A 26041-nucleotide genomic window follows, 5' to 3' on the forward strand; every position below is an offset into this window, starting at 1 on the left:
AATAGAAAATATATCAGAAGAATTCAATACACTTCCAATTCCAAAATCAAACTTACCTCAAATTGATTATTCTTTTTCTGAATTTCATCCAGTTACAAACGATATATTAACAACAATATTAGCTAAATCAAAACCTTCAAATAGTCCATTTAATCCATGTCCTGGATATATATTAAAAAACATAAGAATCGACATCGCAAATTCCATTACCAATATAGTAAACGCATCATTATCCCAAGGCATATTTCCAGATTTTCTTAAAAAAAAGTCTATTCTACCAATACCCAAAGTAAAAAATAAAGACCCTTTGGAAATTTCAAATTACCGTCCAATAGCCACACTTCCAACAATAGCTAAAATTATTGAATCTATAGTTCTACACCAGTTATCAGAACACATCGAAGATAATCATATCCTACATGCCAACCAACATGGGTTCAGAAAGGGTCATAGTACAGAAACTCTTCTTTTATCAACATTTGATACAATCATTAGAGGCTTTGATACAAACAAAGATTATCTAATGATTTTTCTCGACATCTCAGCGACATTTGATATGCTAAACCATGAAATCTTAATATCAACTTTAAAACAAATAGGAATCAATAATACAGTATTAAACTGGTTTGTTACATTTATATCTGATAGACCACAAAGAATAATTATTGGCAACCATAAGTCTGACTGGTACTCTACCAAGTCGGGAGTCCCACAAAGACCAGCTCTCTCGGCATTTCTGTTTAACATCTACCTTCTTCCTCTTTGTCATCTATTAGCAGGTCTAAATATATCTTTTAAAATTTAAGCAGATGACATACAATTCATTGTACCATATACTAATTCCTGGACTCAAACTTTCTCACTTCTACACCTGTATCTCTCAACTATAAAGAAATGGATGTCACACAACAAATTAAATGCTTCAAAAACAGAAATCATTTTTATATCATCAGTTCCAGATTCTATATTTCAGCCCCCAAATAATTTCATTTTTGAAGATACACCAATACCAATAAAAACACATGCAAAAAACTTAGGTAATATAATTGATTCAAAACTCACAATGACAAATAACATATCAGCCATAGTTAAAAAATCATATTTCAAACTCCACATGCTAAAGAACTTGAAACCTTTTCTATTTCCATCTGACTTTAGATCTGTAGTTCAAGCTTTTAATATTGTCAAGCTTAGACTACTGTAATGCACTATATCTAGGTCTTCCTTATTCCTCTATTCGACCGCTTCAATTGATCCAAAACTCCACTGCACGTATACTATACAACTTGACTCGAAGTGATCATATATCATTATCTCTACAACAACTTCATTGGCTCCCGGTACCATACAGGATTTCTTACAAAATTTTAACAATAATTCATGGTTTAATATATAATGAAAACTATGTATGGTTATGCTCGCTGCTCAGAATTTATAAACCATCCAGACAATTGCGATCCTTAGATAAATGTATTTTAGAGGTACCTTCAGTAAGAAATGCAAGACTCAATATAACTCAAGAAAGAGCCTTTTCAGTGGCTGGACCACGACTTTGGAATTCAATACCTGACTATATTAGATTATCACATAATAAACAAGAATTCAAAAAACTGTTAAAGACTTATTTTTATAAATGCGCTTACAATCTGAATAATTGATTTTTGCAATTATAAAATAATCCAATAAGAGATAATATCTCAGTCTACTCTCTCGAACATTAATTTCATCCAATTCCAGTACTATTTAATTTTACACTATGCTTCTGGTTTAAGGTAATATCATAGAATGTCCAGTTTTAAACCTTGTTTTAACTGTTTTTGTTCTTTTACCAATATCATTTTTGGATGGCTTTTTCATTATATTATTGTGAATTGCAGTGTTAGACTATACTGCATGTTATATTAATTTTGTTTTGATTGTGTACTGTTTTAATGAACAGTATTTGTTTGATTTTGTTAAATATTTTAAATTATGTATGTTCCCTGTAAACCGCCTAGACGGCCAGATCCTGGCTATTTCGCGGTATACAAAAATTTTTAAAATAAATAATATACCCCGATAGTTAACTTCTCCCCAATGCTTTTAAGTTTTAAAAATTTCTCCAAGCAGTACTTAACTGATTCTTTCCAGCCACCAGCAAGGTGATCCTCTCCTCTCAGCCCTCCCACTGGATTGTGGGTTATTGAGCTCTTCCTTTGAAGACTTACGCACAATCCTTTTTAGTACCTTAGGAGCCCCTTCAATCAAGGATCCCAGCCTCTAACAAAATCAGCAAGACCTTCAAACCAAGAGGTACAAGACTTTTTCCCAGCTAGCAGACTACCTCACCTCTGTCACAAATGCTGAACACAGACAGACCCTCACCAAATAAGAGTTAAAAGCCCATAAAGTATAAAAAGAAAGGTGCAGACAAAATACTGAACTGGAAACCACTAAAAGCCAGACTTACATGCAGTGCAATAATGCAAAAACAGAAATATCATCATTCTTCATAAAACAAAATCAAGTGATATAAATCATCAATCATAACAATGAGTAAACTAAACTAATAAAAAGAATATTTCAAAACAGTTGATGACTTAAGACCTGGCTGTTCAAAAAAGCATTCCCGGACATTGATTAACCCTTGCAGCCTGTTGAACTACCTCCCATTGTAAAAATGTTAATTTAATGTAAATATCTTTATCTAATGTTATCCTCTCCCTTTCTTCTCTACTCCCAGTTCTAGTACCTTGTTATTTGTAACTGCTTCCTCCTCACTAATAGGTTACTCATTTGTTCTTTGTACACCCCTGTTCTATGTAAACCGGCATGATGTGATTGTATCATGAATGCCGGTATATAAAAATTTTAAATAAATAAATAAATAAAATATAAAATATAGAGGCCAATATTAAGTTGGCCATTTAGCTGAGAAGTTATTTGACTACTGATTGCCAGATGACTAGTTCTATATACTCAGCTGGATAAATGACTGACTGAATATACCTGCTTAAATTTATCTGACTACATGTAGCCAGATAACTTAAAAACCTAACTGGCTATGTTTGAATTTAGCCGATTTACGTTTCTAGAATATCCATCCTCTTATGGCTGGATAATTGGCTACTTACCTGGATACTTTCAAAAGATATCTGGGTAAGTAGTGCTGGGAAACTTTTCAAAAACAACTGAAGTACAGGGCCCTGTGGTCTTATTTTTTCCCATGCCTATCATCAATTTTTACAGAGACCATAGGGCCTTACACTCCCTATCTCACATCACTTTGATGCCTGCTGTGAATCTTCCCCCCTCCCCGCTCTCATCGAGTTGAAATGATGACTGCCGCCCCCCACCCCCACTATCTTCCTTAACTGTCAAATACACCCTTGCCAGCTTCGGACCCTCCCCTATTGCCCCGAACCCTTAAAAAACGTATATGAGTTGTTGCATTGCTTCATATAGGAGAGTTGACCTGGGACAGTGACCTTTAGTTATTTTGATTCAGCACATAAGCGTGAAAAATTGCTATTATTGCGTGTGTGACATTTTCTTTGAAGGACAGTAAAAACTGAAAAAATAGAGAACGGCAAGGGCACAAATTTATACGTTCAGAACAAAAACAGTACCTGTTCTTGCTGGAGTCTTATCCAGTGAATGGTTGAGACCCCGTGAAGGGATACCGGACACCAGAGTTTGTTTAGTAACATATTAAATCACTGATATTTGTAGTTGCTAGTATATAGTTTTATACCTTACAATTTAGGAATCCTGTCCGGCTTCTTGTTAGCTGGTCTCCCAAGATTTGAGTGGATTGCTGTTATTTCTATCCTGATGAAGCCCCCTGATTGATAGGTGCATGGGGAGAAGTTTTGTTATGAGTTTGTTACAGAAATACTCTCAGCTTGAGGTAAGCATGGGATCCTATATAGTGTGATATTGTTTTCGGCCTCCATCTGCTGGTAAGGGAATATAACCTCCTTGTCTGGACTGGTCTTGCAGGACTCAAGGAAAGAAAGTTAGCAGGTAAGACTAAATTGTACTATAGCGATGTGTGACATGGTACCACTATGTTTCACAGTTTCATGGAGTTTCTTACTGTATTTTTTGTTTTTTTTAATAGACTAATTCAAGAGCTAAATAAGAAAATTGTGAAAATCAGGAGATATGAGGAAGAACTTCTGAGAGCTCTGGGTGAGTTTCTGGAAGAACATTTCCCCCTCCCAGAAGAACAAGGAAACATCAATAAGAAGAAAAAAGTAAGTTTGGCTACCAAATTCAGGGGAAGGAGAATATATGTATTTGCATTTCTATGGATAAAAAGAAAAAGAGAAATGTATAGATTAATATGTACATATGATACCAGAGTTTATGCATGATAGAAATTAAAAGCATTCCAGATGTAGGGATTTTGTTGTTCCCTAGTTGAGGAAGGTATTGAGTTTTTCAGTCTGTAAATATGATAATTTTTGGAGATTCTGTAAAGATCAAACAAAAGTAAATATTAATGAATGACAAAATACCTTTTTGAAAAGAGCATATTCTTTAGTACTGTGATTTATATAGGGCATCACTTTGGTTGTAATACTGAGGGGGTAATCTACATGGAGCAGCAGTTAATATAATAAACAAATTGCTGGGCAGACTGGACGAACCATTTGGTTTTTATCTCAGCATGATTACTATGTCTCTCCTAGAAAAAGCAGGATGGTAGTGCTCACCCATGGGTGACATCATCGGATGGAGCCCAGCATGGAAAACATGTCAGAGTTTCTAGAACTTTGACTGTGCACTTTGAGCATGCTCAGCATACCCTAAACCATGCGTCCTCGCAGGGTCCCCTCTTCAGTCTCTTTTTGTCCACGGAGCTTTTGCCTTGCGGTTAAGTGAGCTCTTGGCTTTTCTTCAGGAAATTGCTTTGGAAAATGTTTTCACAAAGTTATTTTTCAGTTTTTGCATGTTTCATCGATGCCGGGCTCCTCTTGTTTCCCCATAGACTCCTCAGTAAGGGTTTTGGTGGTTTGGTAAGTTTATTTTTGCTTCCGTTCCCCCCCGTGGCGTCCCTCATCGCGTCTCTCGTTTTTTCCCCTTCTTTTCATTCATCATTGCCTCATCTGGTTTCTGTCAATGCCCCCAGTGCCCAAGGACCATGTCCATCATGGACCCCCATGAGGTGTGTGTGTCCTCTGCCTGGGAGCATCACACGATGTCCAGGGTTGCCACTTGTGCGCCCAGACGACCCCTAAGGGGATGTCGCATTCTACTCTTCAGTCGAGAAAGTTCAAGTCATCGACATCTGCATCGGCAGCATCTGCACTGATGGACCTTGGAGCCGCACTGATAGACACCGCTGCAGAATCTTCCTCCAAGGACTTGGAGGGTCTCCCTTCAGAGCCATCTACTCCAGAGGAACAAAGGAAGTCTCCACTAGAGGACTTGACCTTTGCAGGTATTGTGCGGGCGATGGCTGAGGCCATCCCTTTTCAATTGATGACGGAGGAGGATACTAGGTACAAGACGCTGGAAATCCTCTAGTTCGTGGAGGCTCCTAAAGAAATCATGATGATCCCAGTGCACAAGATCTTTCAGAAGTTGCTGCTGAGGATCTGGGAACACCCCCTCATGGTCCCTCTTGTTAACAGAAAGGTGGATGGGGTTTACCTTGCCCAACAGGCTACCGGATTCGAGAAGTGTTAGCTGTCACACAATCGGTAGTGATAGAATCCGTTCTCAAGAGGACCAAGAGCTCGGCGCCCCCAGGGAAGGATTACAGAGCGATGGATGCTCTTGGGAGGAAAGTATTCCAAGGGCCATGCTCATTGCCCGTATCGCCTCTTACCAGATCTACATGAGCCAATACTTGCGCAGCCTTTGGAAGCAGGTGCAGGAGGCGGACGAGCGGCTGCCTCAACAGAAGCAAGACACCTTCTTATCGCTGGTGTGTCAGTGCCTGGAGTGTGGAAAACACAAGATTCATTCAACCTAAGTAGTTTTCGAGATGGCATCGAGAGTCTCTACAGTGGGGATCGGTGCCTGCAGAATGGCATGGCTGCGGGCCTCTGATCTCCGATCGGAAATACAGGAAAGACTTGCCGTGTACAAGAGAGAATCTCTTTGGAGATAAGGTGAGGGATGTGGTGGCCCGGTTGCGGGATCACCATGAGACCCTCCAGCAACTCTCCACCAGCACTTCAGACCCATCCTCCTCAGCCAGGAGATCTGTGAGGCAGGGTCAGAGGAAGTCTTTCTACCACCAGAGGAAGTACTGTCCTCCGGCCCTTCGTTCCCATTCGCAGAGGGTGAGGTCACGTGGCTGTCCTAGGCAGCAGAGAACTCCCAAGCCCCAGCCAAATCCTGGGACAGGGTTTTGACTAGATCGTAGGGAGCATGAGCAAGCCACTTATACTTGAGACGTTGGACCCACCAGTCGGGGCAGGCTATGGTTCTTTGCAGATTGGTGGCCCAATATAATCTCAGACCAGTTCATAATTTTTCTATCTATCATCTGTCAAGGGCACCAATTGAACCTATTGGATGTCCCGCCGAATTGTCCTCCGTGCCTGTTTTAGGGGCCAATAATGCAACAGGAGGTACCGTTCAGGGAGCTCTCCATCCTCAGCCAGAGCGGTGAAACCTGTCCCACCAAGACAAAGAAAACATGGGGACTCTGTCCCATCCTAGACCTGAGGGCCTTGAACAAGTTTCTCAAAAAAGAAAAGTTCAATATGGTTTTCCTGGGCACTCTGATTCCCCTCCTGCAAAAAGGGGACTGGCTGTGCTTCCTCAATTTAAAGGAAGCAAACACTTACATTGAGATCTTCCCAAGTCATAGGAAGTATCTCAGATTTGTGGTGGGAAAACAGCACTTCCAGTACAGAGTGTTGCTGTTCAGGCTAGCATCAGCCCCACGTGTCTTTGCAAAATGCCTGGACATGGTGGGGGTGCACCTCTGCAGGCTGGGAATGCATGTTTTCCTCTTATTTGGACAATTGGCTGCTCAAGAGCACCTCTTGGGCAGGGGCCAATCAGTCCATGTGTTTGACCATCTGGGTGTTGGAATCACTAGGGTTCATCATCAACTACCTGAAGTCCCACCTCAGCTTGTCACCTTAATTGGACTTCATAGGAGCCCTGCTAGACACAGCTCAGGAAAATGCCTTCCTTGGTGTCCATAGCGGCAGTGAATCAACAGAGCCAGCAGGTTTCAGTTCGGCACATGTTGAGGCTGTTGGGCCACATGGCCGCACATGTCCATGTTACTCCCTTGGCACGCTTACACATGTGCAGAGCCCAGTGGACCCTGAAGTCGCAGTGGCGCCAGGCAATGCAGAGCCTCCAGGCTCACATCCGAGTCACTCCGACTCTCCAGGACTCTGTCCTGGTGGCGGGTTCTCTCTAATTTGCAATGGGGAATATCTTTCCAAAATCCCCCTACCCAAATTGTCCTAACCATGGATGCGCCCACTCTGGGGCGGGGAGCTAAGGTAGAGGGCTCTGTACCCAGGGTCTATAGTCTGTCCAGGAAGCACGGTGTCAAATCAACTTTCTGGAGCTTCCAGCAATCAGGTACACACTGTGTGCTTTCAGAGATCGGCTGTCCAACAAAATTGTCCTAATCCAAACAGACAGCCAAGTAGCGATATGGTATGTGAACAAGCAGGGAGGCACAGGGGCATACCTCCCATGCTAGGAAGTGGTGCAGATCTGGTCCTGGGTTCTGCCCATGGGATGGTACTCACGGTCATGTATCTGGCCGGAACGGAGAACATTGATAGCATGCCTTCAGATCCCATGAGTGGTCTCTGGACTGGGGGTGGTAAACCAGATCTTCCGCCTCTGAGGAAACATAGATATGGACTTGTTTGCATCCTCCTGCAACAGGAAGGTAACTCAGTTGTGCTCCCTATACATGTGAGACTGCGAACCAGCCTCGGAAGCCTTTGCCCACCATTGGGGCAAGAGTCTTCTGTACACGAATCCTCAGATTCCTCTGGTAACAAAGACTCTATTGAAGCATTGCAAGGACTGAGGGACTATGATCCTCATGCTTGATTGGCCAAAACAGATCTGGTTTCCACTCCTTTGGGAGTTGTCCATCTGGAGACCAATCAGTCTGGGGACTTTCCCAGATCTCAACATGCAAAGATCAGGGCAGGCTGCGGCATCCCAACCTCCAGGCCCTCTCACTCACAGCTTGGATGTTAAGAGGTTAATTTTGCAGCCGCTCAATCTCTCTGAGGATGTGTCTCAGGTCCTGATGACTTCCAGAAGGCCCTAGATATGTTCTCCTGCCCCACACAAAAACTGCTTGACTACCTCCTACACCTATCGGAGGCTGGATTGAAAACCAACTCCATTAGAGTTCATCTGAGTGCAATTGGCGCATACCGCCATGGTGTAGATGGTATGTCCATCTCTGTACAGCCTATAGTTGTACGTTTCATGCAGGGCCTGCATCAGTTGAAGCTTCTCCTAAGATCTCCCACTATGTCTTGGGACCTCAGCTGATGAAAGCTCCTTTTGAGCCGCTGCATACCTGTGACCTGAAGTACCTGACCTGGAAGGTCATATTTTTGGTAGCGGTCACTTCAGCATGCAGGGTCAGCAAGCTCCTGGCCTTAGGGGGTCATTCTCTAACACTATCGCAGCGAAAAGGGACTTTTTCCGTGTGATAGCTAGCTCGGGGTGGAGTCTGCCCCGGAAGAGGAGGAGTCGGGGCGGCACCGGGGCCGACACTGTGGACACATCGCTGGCAGCGAAAGGTAAGATTCCTTATCACCGCCAGATTCACGCCAAATAACTACACCTTTTATGGTGTAGTTATTCGGCGCGAAAGCCGGCAGCGATCGCACCGCGGAGGTGCGATCGCTGCTGGCTTTCGCAGGATCGCCCCCCGTTACCGCCGGATTCTCCAAGGTCGCAGACCTTAGAGAATCCAGGCCTTAGTGACTTATCCATCTTATACTAAATTTTATCACAACTAAGTTCCTGCCTAAGGTGATGACTAATTTCCATCTTAACCAGTCAATTGTCCTACCAATATTCTTTTCCAGGTGCCGTTTTCACCAAGGCTAACGAGCACTGCACAGTTAGGACTGCAAGCGAGCCTTAGACTTCTGTCTGGATTGGACAGAAGCCCATAGACAGTCTACCCAACCTTGTTTCTTTTGATAAGAATACGTTGTGCATTGCCATTGCCAAATAGACAATATCCGGTTGGCTAGCAGATTGCATCTCCTTCTGTTGTGCCCAGGCGGGGACTGCATCTTGGGGGTCATGTCAGGGCTCATTCTGTCAGAGCCATGGCAATGTCAGTGTCCCACTTGCAAGCAGTTCCCAAGGCTGCGATGTGGCATTTTCTCCACACATTCATATCACATTACTGTCTGGATAGGAATGGCCATCGTGAAAGTAAGTTCAGCCAGTCTGTCCTTCAGAACCTGTTTGATATATAGAACCCAACTCTCCCAATCTAGCACCCGTTGTTTGGGTTCAGGCTTTCTCCCCCTCTGTTCCCAACAGCACTGGTGGTGTTGTGCCCATTGGCACCTGGTTAGGTGTCTGTTGGTCCTATTTTGTGTTGGGGAGTAGCTTGTAACTATGTATTCACCTATGTGTAAGGATTAACATCCTGCTTGTCCTCTGAGAAAACAGAATTGCTTACCTGGAACAGGTGTTCTCCGAGGACAGCAGGGTGGTCCTCACAAAACCTGCCCGCCACCCCGCAGAGTTGGGTTTCTCTTCTTTTTATTTTTAATCGTAATTCTATGTTACAAGACTGAAGAGGGACCTCGTGTGGACTCGTGGTATAGGGCATGCTGAGCATGTTCTCTGTGCCTAGTCAAAGTTCTAGAAACTTTGACATAAGTTTTCTGCATTGAGGCTCCATCTGATGATGTCACCTATGTGTGAGGACTAACATCCTGCTGTCTTCGGAGATCACCTGTTACAGGTAAGAACCTCTGCTTACTATGTTTTCCATTTGTTTTTCCCATGTTAGGGTCTGCCTACAGATCCACCAACACAACTGATAACATTGCATGAAATTCTGGAGGTAAATCTATAATTTTACTCTCTTGAGTTTTTATCAGTACATAAAGTATATTTGTGAAAATTAGATAATTGCAAGAAAAGGATTTTAAACAAGGAAATGCTTGAGCATATTGAGTCCAATATTGAAACGCTAATTAGCCAGATAAGTTGGATTTATCCAGCTAATTGACAGCCCCTGAATATCTGGCCGTGTTTAGTGGGTGCCATTTAGCAGGATTAGTCAGTTATCCAGATTGGGACTGCACTACTTATTCAGTTATCTTGACCGGATAACTGCCTATATTCAGCCTTATCCAGTTAAATTAACCAAATAAGTTAGACCTGCTCAATAGCAGGTCTAAAGTTATCCAGACATAACTTATCTGGATAACTAGAGCTTATCTAGTTATATTCAGCAGCATAGCCATGCTGCTGAATATCCCTTCTAAGTTATCCAGATTTCTCTGAGGACAAGCAGGATGGTAGTCCTCACACATGGGTGACATCATCGGATGGAGCTCAATTTGGAACTTTGATCTCAAAGATTCTAGAACTTTCAAACATGCCCTACTGAGCATATGCAGCTGTAGTTATCACCCTGCCCCCTAGGCAAAGTCCATCCGTCTCTTTTTTTTTCCATGGAGCCGTGTGGTCGCAGGAGCTGTGTGTGTAAATATTGCAGAATGACTATGATTTGTTTTTTATATCCGAATCATGGCATTACATCCATGAAGTTATTTTAAAGGCTTTATGCCCAGATGGTTATGCCTATTTTCATCAAGCACGGGGGCATAAGAGAGGGGGAGGTGTTGTTCTTATTTATAGATTATCGTTAGAGATATAGTATGTGGAATTTATTTTCACCTCCTGTGTGGAAGCCCTATTAGTTAGGGTGGGAAATCAATATTTCAGTAATATATATTGTGCTCCTGACCTATATATGCAGGACTTTCACAAAGTTCTTGAGATTTTAACATCCCTGTCACTGAGTTATGATGATTGTATCTTTATAGGTGATTTTAATGAACTTGCTGCCAGATCGGCTAATGGCCGGTTTAGATGGATTAAAGATATGTTAATGGCCATAGATTATGTCCAGTTGATTTCCACCTCAACTTACATAGTGGGTCATATGCTTGATTTAGTGATGTGCCCACAGAGTCATTGTCAGGCTATTATTGGGATGAATGTAAGTGAACAATTGTGGTCTGATCACTTTTAAGCTAAAATATGTTTTGAAATCTAAAAAGCGTTTTATTACAAACAAACTAGTACGTCCATCGGTTCATGTCCCTCATTTCATGGAGAGATGGAGTACGAAGACTCAGGATTTTGATTGGGATGCAACTTCTGTTGAGGAATCAGTGTGGTTATAGAATGAGAGCTTAAGACAAGTTTATAATAGTGTAGCTCCAGCAAGTGTGAAAGTAATAAAGGAGAAGGGAAAATGCACCGTGGATTACTAGTGACTTGGTTGAGCTAAGAAGGGACCTGTGTAAGGTTGAAAAACACTGGAGGAGAAGCAAGGATGAGTTGACTAGACAGGAATATAGCAGGCTGCTTAGGCAATATCGTAAAGTGTGTCAGACTGCCAAGTGAAGTTTTTATTCCAATTCGGTCATGAGGACGTTGAATCGCCCAATGGAATTTGTTGACTGTTGCCAGTTGGAGTGTTGACCCAAGGCTGAGGCAAGGTTAGCACTACCTGCAAAGATGACCCACAGGTCCTCGCTGTCGGCAGGCGGAATCAAAGGTGCAGGAAGCGGAAAGACCCTCACCTGATCGAATGGAGTCCAGGTACTATCCAAGGTCGGAGACAAGCGGCAGGCAAACAAGGTCCAGAAGCAATCCAAGGTGTGAGACAGGCGGCAGGCAAACAAGGTCCAGAAGCAATCCAAGGTGTAAGACAGGCGGCAGGCAAACAAGGTCCAGAAGCAATCCAAGGTCGGAGACACTACAGGAATAGAGGAAGCACAAGGAAGACCTGTTGCAAGGCAAAGCAGACTGCCAGAGCCCAGGGATTATAAGGAGGCTGGAACTGACGTCATTTCCTAGGACTGGGACACTTCCTGGTCCCAGGCCCCTTTAAGAGGTGGGGCGAGCGCCTGGAGGGCTCGTCCGTGCCTGCGTCCCTCTTCGGAGGCCCGAGCAGGGAAGATGCCCCAGGCGCCATGCTGAGGAATCGCTGTGGTGGAACCGGACACACCGGTAAGTGGGGCTAGTTGCGTGCCCGGGTGGCCGGGTGGTCAGGTCGCGCAACAGAATTGTTCTCCATAATTAGGAATTTGACAGTACATGCTTCTTGGAATTCAAGTATACCTGACTGTGATGTTCTGGTAGATTACTTTGAAAGCAAGGTACAGAATGTTCAGAATCAAGTGAATGGATTGGTGTTAGTGGAGGATTGTAGGTTGACAGTTGCTCAGATAGAGACATGGAGTGAATTTAGGCCAGTTTCCCTGAAGGAAGTTGATGGGATTGTTTTAAATTTGAAATCTACCACCTCTAGGTTAGATCCGTGTCCATTTATTATTGTTAAGTGTTTGAAGGATAGTTCATATGAGAGCATTAGATCAATTGTGAATCAGTCATTGTTAGATGGGTGTATGCCAGCAGTATTGAAAGAGGCAACAGTTAGGCCTATCCAAAAGGAGACTGGCAAGGATATCTGTGATCTTGCGAAATATCGCTTAGTTTCCAATTTGCCCTCTTTGGCTAAGATTATTGAGAAGGCAGTATTGATACATTTGGATGATTTTATTGAGGAACATGAACTACTCGATGAAAACCAATTTGGATTTCGCAGAGGGCATAATATGGAATTACTGCTGTTATCTTTGATGGACGCTTTGTGATGTCTGGACCAGGGATGGGCAGGTATCTTGATCCCGTTTGATGTGTCAAGCGCTTTTGACACAGTCAATCACTCTGTCATGTTGTCCAGGCTTGAAACCTATGGGATTTCAGGAAAAGGTTTACAGTGGTTTGAATCATTTTTGCATGGAAGGAAACAGCAAATTCATATTGGGGACTCCTCCTCAAAGTGGCATGAGATTGGTATGGGGGTACCACAGGGATCTGCTTTGTCTTTGACACTTTTTAATCTTTACCTCGCCCCATTGGGTAAACTGTTATTGAGGCTTGGGTTGCAATATTTTATTTATGCAGATGATTTGCAATTTTTCATCCCTTGTAGTGTTGATGGAGGGTTCCCTTTGGTCTTCTTTCAGGAGTGTATGGGAAAAGTTAATGGATTAGTTTTAAACATCATGAAAACACAATTGTAATGGGTGGGTTCTCTCACTTTACTTTTGTCTGTGGCTCCCATAACAGTTGAGAACATTGTGTTGCCCTTAGCAAATGAGGTGAGGAACTTGGGGGTTTCTACTAGATTCTGAACTTATTGGGGTAGATTTTAAAAGGTTGCGCGCGGGCGTATATGTGTGTGTGCTACTCAGCACATGTACACCCAATTTTATAACTTGCACGCACATTATTTGGATTGCATCGGAGTGATCACATTCAACCAGTGGTAAGGGAATTACACTGTTTACCGGTGGGCTTGAGATCAAAATTTAAGCTCCTTAGTATGGCCCAAAAGCTGTTAGGTATTGAGAAGTGCGTGTTACGGAAGAAGTTAGAGTGGTATAAACCTGGTCGCAATTTGCGATCCAATAATAAAGCCAAGTGTGCCAGCTAGTGGAAGGTATCAGTTACAGAGAACTAGGAAATAGAGCCTTTTCACTTGTCACAGCGGTAATGTGGAATTCTTTCTTTGATCAGCTTAGATCTCAGACTGACGTAAAGGAGTTCAGAAAGCAGTTAAAAGCAGGATTGTTCAGGGAAGCTTTTAATGTATGATGTGTGTAAATACAAATTAAAATGTGTTTTGATGTTAATTGATGTAATCTGCACTGAACAGTGTGTTGACTGGAGGGAGCAGACTATAAGCACTTGAATGAATAAATAAATAAATAAAATTCAGCTATGCTCTCTCCTCACAGTTTTTGTAATTGATTTTGTCTCGAGCTGCAGCTGTTTTTCTTTCCTTTACCTTACGTAGTTTTCTTTTCTTTTGCTTTTTTCCTCTTCTTTCCACTGTCTGTCAACCACATGGCGGGCCTTAGTCGCTGTGCAGCCTGGCAGAGTCTAATACTATCCCTTATTAAATAAATTCTGCACCTACAGTTTAGTATCTGTGTCCTCTCCTTGCTCTCTGTTTTTGTACCTGGTCCTGGAAGTTAATATGGGATCTTAGACACTGAGTACTCATCAGGGAGGGAATCTGATCCAGGGAGAGGCCCATGTTGAGATCCAGAGAAAATGCCAAATGCTGCACTTTCAGCAGCATATGCTGTTTCATGCAGTGTTGGGAGGCAGCGATAGTTGCCATATTTACTCAGGGGGAGGATCTGGGCCACAAGCTTGTATCATGTCAGAGAGTGTGGTTGCAGATTGTAAAATCCTCCTGCTGGCTTAGTGTTGCAGTGGGAACAGTCACTATTTTGGAACTGCGGCCTTCTCTGGTGGGGTCCAAAATGGGGCCTTCAGTGTTATCCAAGGATGTGAGAATTCTATGAGAGTTCCTGCATCTGTTGGTGCAACAGGGGAGTCCCAGCCTATTCTCCCATCCTTTCCTTCCTTTTTTGGCTCTCACTTTTCTCTTTTTATTTTTGAGATGCACAAGGCTTTCTTAATGAGCAAGGAATTGGTGGGCGAGGCGGTTTGATATCTTCTTTCTCATGCCATGGGAGAAGGATGTGGGGAGACCTTCAAAAACATTTCAGGTGGCAGGAGATGTGGGATCTGAAAGAGGATAGATCTTGCTGTTTGGGCATCTCCTTGAAGTTCTTTAAAGAACAGCAGGGAGAATTCAGATGATTGGCAAGGTTTCTTCCAAGGAAAAAGAAGAGTCTTCGGTGATCCACCTTTTTCAGAAAGAAGAACCCTCCTCTCTGATAGTTAAGGCTTTCGGGGCCTTGGACATTTCCAGAGAATCGAGGGGAAGGGAGTATAACTAAATCCGCTGGGGATCCAGTCATGGTGGTTTTGAGAGAGCCTGCAAGAGCATTCTGCCTTTTCCAATTCTTTGATTGGTTGATGCAGTGAGAACAGAAGTCCTCACATTCACTTCAAGGTTGAAAAATCGATGGGGAAATATCCATTTCAGGCAAAAGAGGAGGAGAAGCTGAACATGTTCCAAGTGAATGTGCTGGTGACTGCAATCATGAGGAAGACCACAATTCCAGTGGAGAAAGCCCAGTGCTTAAGGACACTCAGGATCAAAAAACCGAATCCTTGATTAAGTAATCCTTTGAGGTATCTGGATTAGCCCTGCCTACAGTGGCTTGCAGTGGGTATGTGGTTGGAGCGTAGCTGCAGTAAGTTCAGGATGGGCTCCTTGGAATCTCAGGGATAGATCTGGAAGTGGGTACACTCTTTTTGGCAGACACCTCTATTGTTCTGATTCAGACTTTGGCATGGAGTGTAGTCTCTTAGTGGATACTTGTCAGTTGCTCTGGTTGAAGAACTGGGCAGTTGACCTGATGTCCAAAGCCCAACTGGCTAAGCTTCCATTTACAAAGAAACTCCTCTTTAGTGAGGACCTGGATAAACAGGTCAAGGCAGAGCCCAAAGTACCCAGGTTACTGGAGGATAGGCCGAGGAGCTTGTCCCATGCTATGTCACTTAGACATTTTCATGATAGTAAATGCTACCATATGAGGAAAACTGTGTCATCTCATCAAAGCAGACGATTTCAGAGGTCATAGTCCTTTTGAAGAGGCAGAAGAGGTGGTTGAGACAGGATGCAAGTGGAGCTACTGAGTTTGATTGGTGGTTGCCTACATTTTTTTTTTATTTATTTATTTATTTATTTTTAGGTTTTTATATACCGGAAGTTCCTGTATACAATACATATCACTCCGGTTCACAATTAACAGAGAAAACTATCGCCGGGAAGGCGGTTTACATGGAACATACATGGAACATATCGAATAAACTATAATAAAGTACAATCTAATTTAAAACAACTGAAATAAACTTAGGAAATAACTTGGTACATGTAACTGAAGCAAGATGAACATTACATTGCTGCAAGGCTGGATGTTTGTTCTTATTGCTATTAGCTCTCTGGGAAAGCTTGATGGAATAGCCAAGTTTTGAGTTTCGCCTTGAAAGTAATGTGGCATGGTTCAAGACGGAGGTCTGGTGGTAGTGAGTTCCAGAGAGACGGGCCCGCTGTGGATAGAGCACGTTTTCTCAGGGTAGATTTTGCAGGTTGTGTGATCATTCTATTCTGGTATGCCGTTCTGGTTGGTTTGTTAGAAGAGTGTAGTTGAAGCTGGAAAGTTAGGTTGAGTGGGGAGATGTTGTGAAGGGCCTTGTGAATCATCATGCAGGTCTTGAACTGAATCCTATATTTGATGGGAAGCCAGTGGAGATGCTGGAGGATCGGGGTGATATGGTCCCTTTTTTTGGCATTGGTAAGTATTCTTGCAGTGGCATTCAGTACCATCTGGAGTGGTTTGGTAGTGTATGCTGGAAGGCCTTGCAGGAGTGAATTACAGTAATCTAATTTAGTGAGAACGATGGCCTGGAGTACTGTGCGGAAGTCCCTATAGAGTAGAAGGGGCTTTAGTTTCTTCAGCACTTGTAATTTAAAGAAGCATTCTTTTGTGGTGTTATTTATGAATTTGTTGAGGCTGAGTCTGTTGTCTAGTAGTACTCCCAGATCTCTGACTTGAGGTGCTGTGGAGTATCCTGAGGCGTCTGGAGGGTTGCTGGATGTTGGCGGGGCAGATTTATCTGGTGCTATTATGAGGATTTCCGTTTTTTTTGGTGTTTAGAACGAGGTTGAGGCTGGTTAGAAGATCGTTGATGGATGAGAGGCATTTTTTCCAATGATCCATGGTTTTGTGTATGGTCTCTGTGATAGGTATGAGAATTTGTATGTCATCTGCGTATAGGAAATGGGTGAGTTTGAGGTTAGTAAGCAGATGACAGAGTGGGAGAAGGTAGATGTTGAAGAGGGTGGGGGAGAGTGATGATCCTTGTGGTACCCCCATCTTGGCTTGGATGGGGTGAGATTCCTTATTGTTTATCTTAACTTTGTATGATCTGTTCTCTAAGAAGGATTTAAACCAGTTAAAAGCTGCTCCAGTGATGCCGATATTTGTCAGTTGTTGTAGTAGGTTAGGGTGGTTCACGGTGTCGAAAGCTGAGGAAAGATCCAGGAGCGCGAGGAGACAAGGTTGGCCTTTTTCGAGATTGAAGATGATGGTGTCCGCTAGTGTGGCTAATAAGGATTCGGTGCTTTTTTTCTTTCGGAATCCATATTGATTATTGGTGAGGATATTGTTCTCTTCAAGGAATTCAGCAAGTTGTCTGTTGACAACTTTCTCCATAATTTTAGCTAGCATGGGGAGGTTAGCTATAGGTCTGTAGTTGGCCGGATCTGTGGTGGGAAGGTTGGGTTTTTTGAGGAGAGGTTTGAGCAGTGCTGACTTGAGTTGGTCCGGAACTTGGCCTTGGGCGAGGGAGCAGTTAATGATATTGGCAACTGGCTTGGCAATGATGTCATGGATTGAACTCAGCAGGTTTGATGGTATATGGTCTAAGGGGTGAGAGGACGGTTTTATCTTCTTTAGGATATTCGCTATTTCTAAGGTGGACGTGGGTTCAAGAGATTCAAGGACAGCTGTGTGTGTGATGGGTTGAAAAGCGGTTGATGTAGTTGATTGCTGGTTGTGGTTGTTTGCGAGGCTTGTGAATGGCGTTAGTCCTTTGAGGGGGGCTACGAGTGCTGTGATTTTGTTGTCGAAAAAGTCGGCAAGTTCACTGGCTTTTTTTTGAGCTTGGTCGTCTAGGATGTTTGGTCCCGGGGGGTTTAGTGAGGGCTGAAACATAAGAGAAGAGGGCTCTTGAATCAAATGAGAAATGGTGTATCTTTTTGGAGAAAAATTCTCTTTTTGTTTTGTTGATTTCGTTTCTGTAGGTATTGAGGCATGACTTGTAGTTGAGGAGGGTTGTCGTAGATGGGCTTTGACGCCATTGGCTTTCTTTGTTTCTAAGCTCGTGTTTACGGGACTTCAACTCTGTGGTAAACCAAGGTTTCCTGTTGTCTTTATCCGGGTTGATGGACTTTGTTGTCAAGGGACACACTTGATCTGCCACCTTGTAGGTGATGTTGAGCCAAGATGAGGTTGCTGAGTTAGCGTCAGTGAGGTCCAGATTTATTAGTTCTTTTGCTAGGTGTTTACTTAGTTGATCTCCTGAGCATTGTTTCCTGACTGATATGTTGATTGTTTGAGTTATTAGGGGAAGAGGCTTCTTGATCTCTAACATTGATGATATGACTCGGTGGTCGGTCCAAGGTACCGCAAGGCTGGTTGGGGTGGAGTGGGATGAAAGACCTTCGTTTATAAAGATCAGGTCTAAGGTGTGACCAGCTTTGTGGGTAGGTTCTGTCACAATTTGTCTGAAACCCATATGGTTGAGGGAGGAGAGAAGGGTTTTGCAGTTGGAGGAATGAGGTTGGACATCCACGTGGAGGTTGAAGTCTCCCATCAAGATGGCCGGTTTTCCTGAGTTTAAGTGTTTTGCTGTAAGTTCTATGATTGGGGAAGGGTCTGATTCCAAAAGACCAGGAGGAGCATAGATTAGGGCGATGGTCAGATGTTTAGAGTTGAATAAAGCGAATTCCATATTGGCTATGGTATTGGATGTCTGCAATGTCAGACCTAGTGATTTTTTTGTTGCTAAGAGGAGGCCGCCTCCTCTTTTTTTGCGTCTGGGTATGGACAGTATGTCATAGGTCTGGGTGGGAAGCTGGTTGATTAGAGTTGTGTCAGTTGGTTTTAACCAGGTTTCTGTGATGGCACAGATATCTGGTTTAGAGTCGGATAGGAAGTCATTGAGTATGTGTGTTTTCTTGGATATGGATTGTGCGTTAAACAGCGTGATAGAGAAAAGAGCCAGGCCAAGGCATTGTGTGATAGGAGTCAGCATGATGGGCCTGAGTCTCTGTTGGCGGTTGTGGTGGAGTGGTGTGGTGGGGAGCTTGGGTGCTCTCCACCTTTGGTTGTGGATGATGGGGATGGTTAGGGAGTGCATGTTAGGACAGTAACAGTAAGAGTTGTTGACTGCTGAAGGCAGGAGGATGTTGTCTGGTGCTGGTTGGGTGCAATAAGGTGGGGAGATAGTTTGTTGTTGGCTGACTGCTGGGATGGAGGATGGTTGCTTCAGTAATAGGTTGGTTATACGTTGTGTGATAGAGTATCCGTATGGGCCTGGATGGCGGAGCGTTGCAATACAGCTGCGTGCTCCGTTGGGTTGTGAATACTTGGTTTGTGACTACTGTTGCTGGAAGGAATGTTAGTTAAGCGGAAGTTTACAATCTTAGGCTAGGGAAATGATAGGATATAATCTGGATTCACCAAAGGTGAATCCAGATTATATCCTATCATTGGGTCCTGGACATTGTGAGAGATGTAATTGCGTTGCAGTTTTACCGTTCGATTTCAGACATTTTTATACTGTCCCCCTTTTGTTCCAGATAATAAAAAATGGTAGTTTGGACTCCTGCTAGTCTCTAGCAGATAAGGATGATAAGTCCTGTTCCAGTGCAGGAGTAAGGTCAAAGAAAGTATTCCGTTTACTTTGTGTTCCCCAAGAAGAAAAGCAATTTTCATCCTATTTTGGATTTAAAAAAGACACTGAGAGTTCCTCATATTGAATGGAGACCCTGGTTGGTTATAGCAGCGGTCAGACAAAGGGTGTTTCTGACCTCCTGGATGTGACGGAGGCCTAACTACATATCCCGATCAGGGGAGATCATTACCTGTATCTTTGCTTTGTTGTGTTGGGAGAGCATCATCAGGTCTGGGCATTGCAGTTCAGTCTATATATAGCTGCAAGAACCTTCTGAGACCAGCAGCAAGAGGGGGACATTCCAGTTTTTTGCATGCATGTATGCAGTGTTTTGCATGTATGTGTGCACTCGGAGCAAAGAGCTCCTGGCTGTCAGGGAACGAGTCCAATCTCTGGAGGACTAGAGTGGCAGACTTGGAGGAGCTGAGGCAGACAGAGAGGTACATTGATGAGACCTTCAGGGTGTTGGAGTAATGAATAGGCATCAGACAGCAGCATTCATGGCAGGCAGGAGGAGGGAAGGCAAAGAGGGCAAAGAGGGTTTGACCTCCCGAGCCTCTTCCTTTTATTGTACATTCATACAAAGGCAGATGATGTGTCATTACATGATTGGCTACTTTCCCATAGCAACAGAAGAGTCATTACACCATTGGCTTTGGCTCAGGGGGTGTGCACGGATCATATCATTGGCTGCTGAAATCTATACCTCCTGACTTTGTCCTGCCTCTGACTAGGGAAAACCCAGCCCTTCTTTCAGGCTAACAGGATTAATTATAGGCCAGAGAAATACATGAAGTCAGGTATCCTCTCCTAGGCAGAGGGGCTTAAGCACAAGTGATGCTTTTATTCAGGCAAATGTCAGGGAGAAGGGAAGTTAGTGTTTAACCCTGATGAAATGGCTTGCTGGCAAGCGCATATTTCCCACATCTCACCCTTTTTGTTTTTGTTTAGGGCAGCACAGTAAAGCTTTAGACCCTAACTGAAATCTGTTATGTCTTGGTATGGGCTGGAAATAGGGGAAGAGGGATTATGGAGAGAAGAAAGCTGATTCGGCGTGGTGTGCCAGCTGCCGATGAGCTTCTGAATCTCCATATCACCCAGAGCAGGTGCAGGTGGTGTGCCAACTCTGCAGGGCTCGTGATTCCCTATTAGGCATCTTACAAGACATCTTTATATCCGGGCTGAGAGCAAGGTTTCAATATGGATATGAGGGTTGGGTATGCACTGAATACAGCATCACAGGCAAATAATTAAGACAATTATGGTCATTATAATAGAAATCACCCCTTTTGAGACCAGAAATATCAGGGAGTCAGGACCATAGCCAGTCCCATGGAGAAGTAGGTATTCTGCCTGAAAGTGGTGCATCAGCATCCATGGTTTCTATCTGCTCTATGGTATGTGTGAGGTTTGCTTTATAGTCTGATATGTACACACAGCAATGAGATCCAATTAATGCACAAACACCACCCTTTAAGGCTAAAATGTTGTCTAAGGTTAAAGCCAAAATAGTGTCTAAGGTATAGCTGTTCTGTAATGCTACTTCTCTAATCTGAGAAACTTCTGTTGTGAGTAGTTTTAATGCATGAACTGTCTGATTAAATATGGCAGTCGTCCAGTTAGCTAGGATGTGTAAGTCTCTGTAATTTATAGCTGTCCCCATTGGAGGAAACAGGCTTCTAGCTATCTGAGTTTCTGTATACTTTTCTATGGGATTATTTATCGCCTCCCTTTTGTTACGGAGCCTTGCTTTTGGTAAAATTTTGACTGCATAGTATGAGGGGAGGATGTAGCCTAAGGTGCATCTGTCTATCCATCTTGGGGAAATGTACATATATGCTCTACGCCCACATAACATCCATATGTTTCCTAACAGATTAGTGGACATGTCATTGGTTATCATTTGGGCTATATAACTACAAAAGGTAAATCCTTCATCCCCTCTATACTTTCTGTACCTGCTTGGGTCTCCCACTGCACATCCTGAAATCTGCCAATTGCATACATATATATGTATAACTATGCAAGTGTTCAGTGATTAATACAAATGTTCGGTTACAATATGGATATTTCCCACCTGAATCCCTTTCCCATCCCCTGTATCATAGTCCCAACAAAGAGCGGCAGTCTCTTGAATACAGCTACCAATGTGTAGTATGGTATTATTAACTGGAGAGTTAATGAAAACCTCTCTGTAAAGGATAATTAGTCCATACTGTAAGGTTAAATGGTACAGCATGCATCAGTAGTTCTCCGCAGGCTTGGGTTGGCATGTGTGTGCAGATCCAACAGTCTGTTCGATTCAACAGGTGTGAAAAGTTCTGTGCATGTTCTGTGCATCGAGGATGTACCTGTGTTCTGTCAGAGTCCTTGTTCTGAAATCGCCATAGCTGGAGAAATAAGGCAAAGGATGAGGATGCAGAACACAATTGTTAATGAGTTGGCATTCAGGCAAGAAAAGACGGCTAACAAGTTCTCTGGAGTTTTCTCAAGGCCTTGCTGTTCTAAGAGTTGTGCAGATTGGTTGGATAGGGCCTTGATCTGTCCCCAGGTCATGTGGTGCTGCTTTTTGCAAGGAGTCCGGTCTCTGTCCTTCTGAGGGCTATGGAGGCTCAGGGAGAAGTTGGGGATCGGGTCCTGTAGACCTGGATACCTTTCCATCTTTCCACGGCTTGATACCTGTGGAAGCAAGCAGAGAAACATATCCTCGTTCCCCATCTTAAGGGAACGGGATCGTACCAGACATTAAATATTCTATACAAAACTGATGGCTGTGGGTGACTAACCCTAGTCCCATAATGATTACTCATGGCTGTGGTCTTAAATTTATTTTAAGTGATTTAAAACAATACTTTGTTCAGCCAATCCTGTTTAGGGGAAAATCCAGGGGCAATCCCCCTTTTTTCTTTTTGTTTGGTCCAGAGCTCTTAAGCGTATGGTTGGCTCTCTCCACAATGGCTTGCCCTGTGGTGTTGTAGGGGATGCCAAATACATATTTAATGTTCAATTATTGACAAAATTCATGTAAAGGAATGGCTGCAGTAAATAGAGCCATTTTTAGTTTTCAGAACGTAACCCCATTATCAAGAAAGTTTTTATGCAGTGATCAATTTTCATTCAGTAAAATAGCAATAAATGTAATTTAATCGTTTAAAGAAAAAGTCATTTGCTGTAAGCTGAATCAAATGACAAGTATATTAGACATTACATTAAACATATGTTATACAAGACTGACATATATTCATTCATCTTGCAAATATTAATTTACACAAAACTGACACATATTCATATTCATTCATAGTCTTCTTGGCATCAAGACAGACAACAGATAACACATAATGAGCTAAAAATCTTATCAAAAAGTTATCAAAAACAAAATTAGATCAAGGATCAAAAGTCAAGTCAAAAGGCGTTAGAAAAATGTTAAAATAAACTGCAAAGTGTTCAACTTCACATCTCCTCATGGCAGTGTCAATCTGGAAAATATTAAAAACTGGCATACAGCAAAAATTTACTAAGGTAAGGATTAAAGTGAAATTCTTACTTTTTTAACCTTGAAGAAATCAATTCTATCAATCAATTTAATAAAATCAATTTGGATTTGCAAGAAAAGGCTTGGGAGGGATTGCTTTAGATGTAGCAACCTCTGTCAGTAAAAATTTTAAGGTTCAGAGTTCTGTAAAAATTTTGTGAAAAAGAAAATAAAACTGAAGTGTCCTTAATACAGAAGGTCTGTAGGCCTGAAAAATAAAAACTATTATACAACAGAATTATTAAAACAATAATATAATATAACTTGTAGAATAACATAGCGCCTCCTAGTGGAGACCCCATCATTACTTTATAGATTGCAACTATTGTTCCAGGTTGCAATCAATAATACTCTGAGCTTAAATTCAATGTGGAGTATCAGAATAGAATTTCTTCTTATAATTATTAGAATAGGAAATTAAACACGCTGTTTGCTCAGCTCTGTCTGCTGCATGCTAAAGTGACTGTAACTACTATTAATCTGTCTGAGTTATAACATATATAAACTAGAGAGAGAAACTGCAGTACTAAGTCCAGTTTTTTTTCTTTTCAAAAGTTCTCCCTCCCTCCCCCATGAGTGGCTAGCAAGAGTTAACAAAGACAGAAAAGGGGGGGGAGGAGCAGTGTTTCTCAAAAGAAAAGAACTACACCCAAGGAGTTAATCCTTCAGTCAATAGAAACTTAAAGATAGCATTGTTTAACAATTGACCACAGACAATGGCTGGCCCAGGATTTGCTGATTCTTTGCAGACAGATACTATTTTTTAATTTACTTTAGGGAGAATCACAGTAAGTTCTGTACGCTAGCAATTCAAACTATAAACTTAAATCTCAGAGAAATGGAGTCATTTTAAATGTGAGCCAAATTAACTTTGCAAAAGGGAAATTTTCACATGTAATTTATACAGTAATTGTTCAAATCTCAGTACAGTTTTTAACATAAGGCTTTGCATACACTTTGTGGGGGAAAATACTCTCAAAGTATGCAGATGTTTTGTAACTGAATTTCAAATAGAAACTACTCCTTAAGCATGCAGTCCCTCTGCAACTGAACATCGAAGACCAGGAGAAACCATTTTTTCCAAATTTGTACTGTCTGCACAGTTACTTTGCCTAATCTGGTCTGCAAGAGGTCATTGAAGTGTATAATTAAATCCTTTTTTTCATAGTGATATTTTCTTTGCTTGTAACGCAGGAGTCTAATTAAATCCTTTTTTTCATATTGATATTTTCTTTGCTTGTAACGCAGGAGTGTAGCTGCTTGGCCCAAGGTCTTACACGCTGATTTCTTTGAAGACCTGTGGGCATAGTCACTGCACATGGCACTTGCTGCCACACCCAGCTCTTTAATCCCCCTTGTGGTGGGGGAAGGGGGTTGCAGGCAAGATGGAGGAAGGCTAGTTTTTCTGACCTCAGTGTTTTCTATTTCCTGGGGCATTTTCTCTGAGGTGGATGCAGAGGAAGCCACAGGAGCCATGTGAGTGTGTGTCCCCAGATGTTCTATTTCATTTTCTGTCCCCCTTTGTTCATGGTTCTTTTCTGAGATGGGGAAGGCTTGAAGTCCTTCTAATAATTCTGTTTCTGTAAGGTTTTCTTTCTGCAGTTTCTGCTGAAATTCAATGCTAATCGCCCCACCCAGGCCAGGTGGTGGCTCTATTGTTCTCAAGGACTGGTTTTCTAAAGAAAGCGGAGAAGTGTGAATGGGCTTGGAGAGCTGATACAAAGAATTTGCTGTCTCTGAGGGAGATTGAGAAGATGGGGGAAGGGTATGTCTGCCTGCTTCTAAAAGCACATGGTTTTCAATGGCTTCTGTACATTTTTGCCAGATTAATCTTAGTTTTATGGGAGCTCTGGGAGCCGTATGAAGATAATTGCCGATTGAGATCCATTCCTGGGTATTTAGAGTTCCAGACTCCATCGAATACCAAGGGCAACGGCAAGCTATTTCACTTATTAATTTTTCTAAGTCCCCCAGGCTGACTTGCGCTATTTTTCTTCTGGTGATGAAATAATGATTATTGATGATTTGCTGCAGCTTTCTGGCATGTAGCCGCTGCTGTACAGTCAAATCATTACCCATTCTTACGAGTGTGGGGAACAAACTTGCTGAGAAATACTTAAATATACTAAAAAGTACTTTAATATACTTACGATTGCAAATCTGTTGAACGATACGTATCTAGGCTATGACCAGCCGAAATAAGCATGGAGTTTATCATCACTGTCGCGGGTCACCAGATGTTGGAGTAATGAATAGGCATCAGACAGCAGCATTCATGGCAGGCAGGAGGAGGGAAGGCAAAGAGGGCAAAGAGGGTTTGACCTCCCGAGCCTCTTCCTTTTATTGTACATTCATACAAAGGCAGATGATGTGTCATTACATGATTGGCTACTTTCCCATAGCAACAGAAGAGTCATTACACCATTGGCTTTGGCTCAGGGGGTGTGCACGGATCATATCATTGGCTGCTGAAATCTATACCTCCTGACTTTGTCCTGCCTCTGACTAGGGAAAACCCAGCCCTTCTTTCAGGCTAACAGGATTAATTATAGGCCAGAGAAATACATGAAGTCAGGTATCCTCTCCTAGGCAGAGGGGCTTAAGCACAAGTGATGCTTTTATTCAGGCAAATGTCAGGGAGAAGGGAAGTTAGTGTTTAACCCTGATGAAATGGCTTGCTGGCAAGCGCATATTTCCCACACAGGGACATAGTAGTCAAGTCCCAAATCCAGTCTGGCAGCCCCAGTGCTACCTTGGATCAGAAAGGTCTCCTAGTTGGAGAGCATCACTCTGGTGTAGCAGGAAGTGATCCTTTCGCATTGAGGACAAGTCTCCCAGGGCTACTGC

The 26041-nt window shown here is 42.7% G+C and overlaps 1 protein-coding gene across 5 annotated transcripts in view; it reads left to right on the forward strand.

Moving 5' to 3' along the window:
- CENPK (centromere protein K) overlaps positions 1 to 26041 on the forward strand; it is a 173983-nt gene that overhangs the window by 115572 nt on the left and 32370 nt on the right. For 4 of the 5 annotated variants that reach the window (XM_029576233.1, XM_029576271.1, XM_029576242.1 and 1 more), the window contains 2 exons: positions 4103 to 4238; positions 9980 to 10033. In XM_029576233.1, the coding sequence (XP_029432093.1) occupies positions 4103 to 4238; positions 9980 to 10033 (190 nt within the window). The remainder of the gene's footprint in view (positions 1 to 4102; positions 4239 to 9979; positions 10034 to 26041) is intronic. The other variant, XM_029576261.1, reaches the window with a different exon arrangement.

This window comes from Rhinatrema bivittatum, chromosome 1 (genome assembly GCF_901001135.1).
Source record: "Rhinatrema bivittatum chromosome 1, aRhiBiv1.1, whole genome shotgun sequence".
NCBI classification, from domain to species: domain Eukaryota; kingdom Metazoa; phylum Chordata; class Amphibia; order Gymnophiona; family Rhinatrematidae; genus Rhinatrema; species Rhinatrema bivittatum.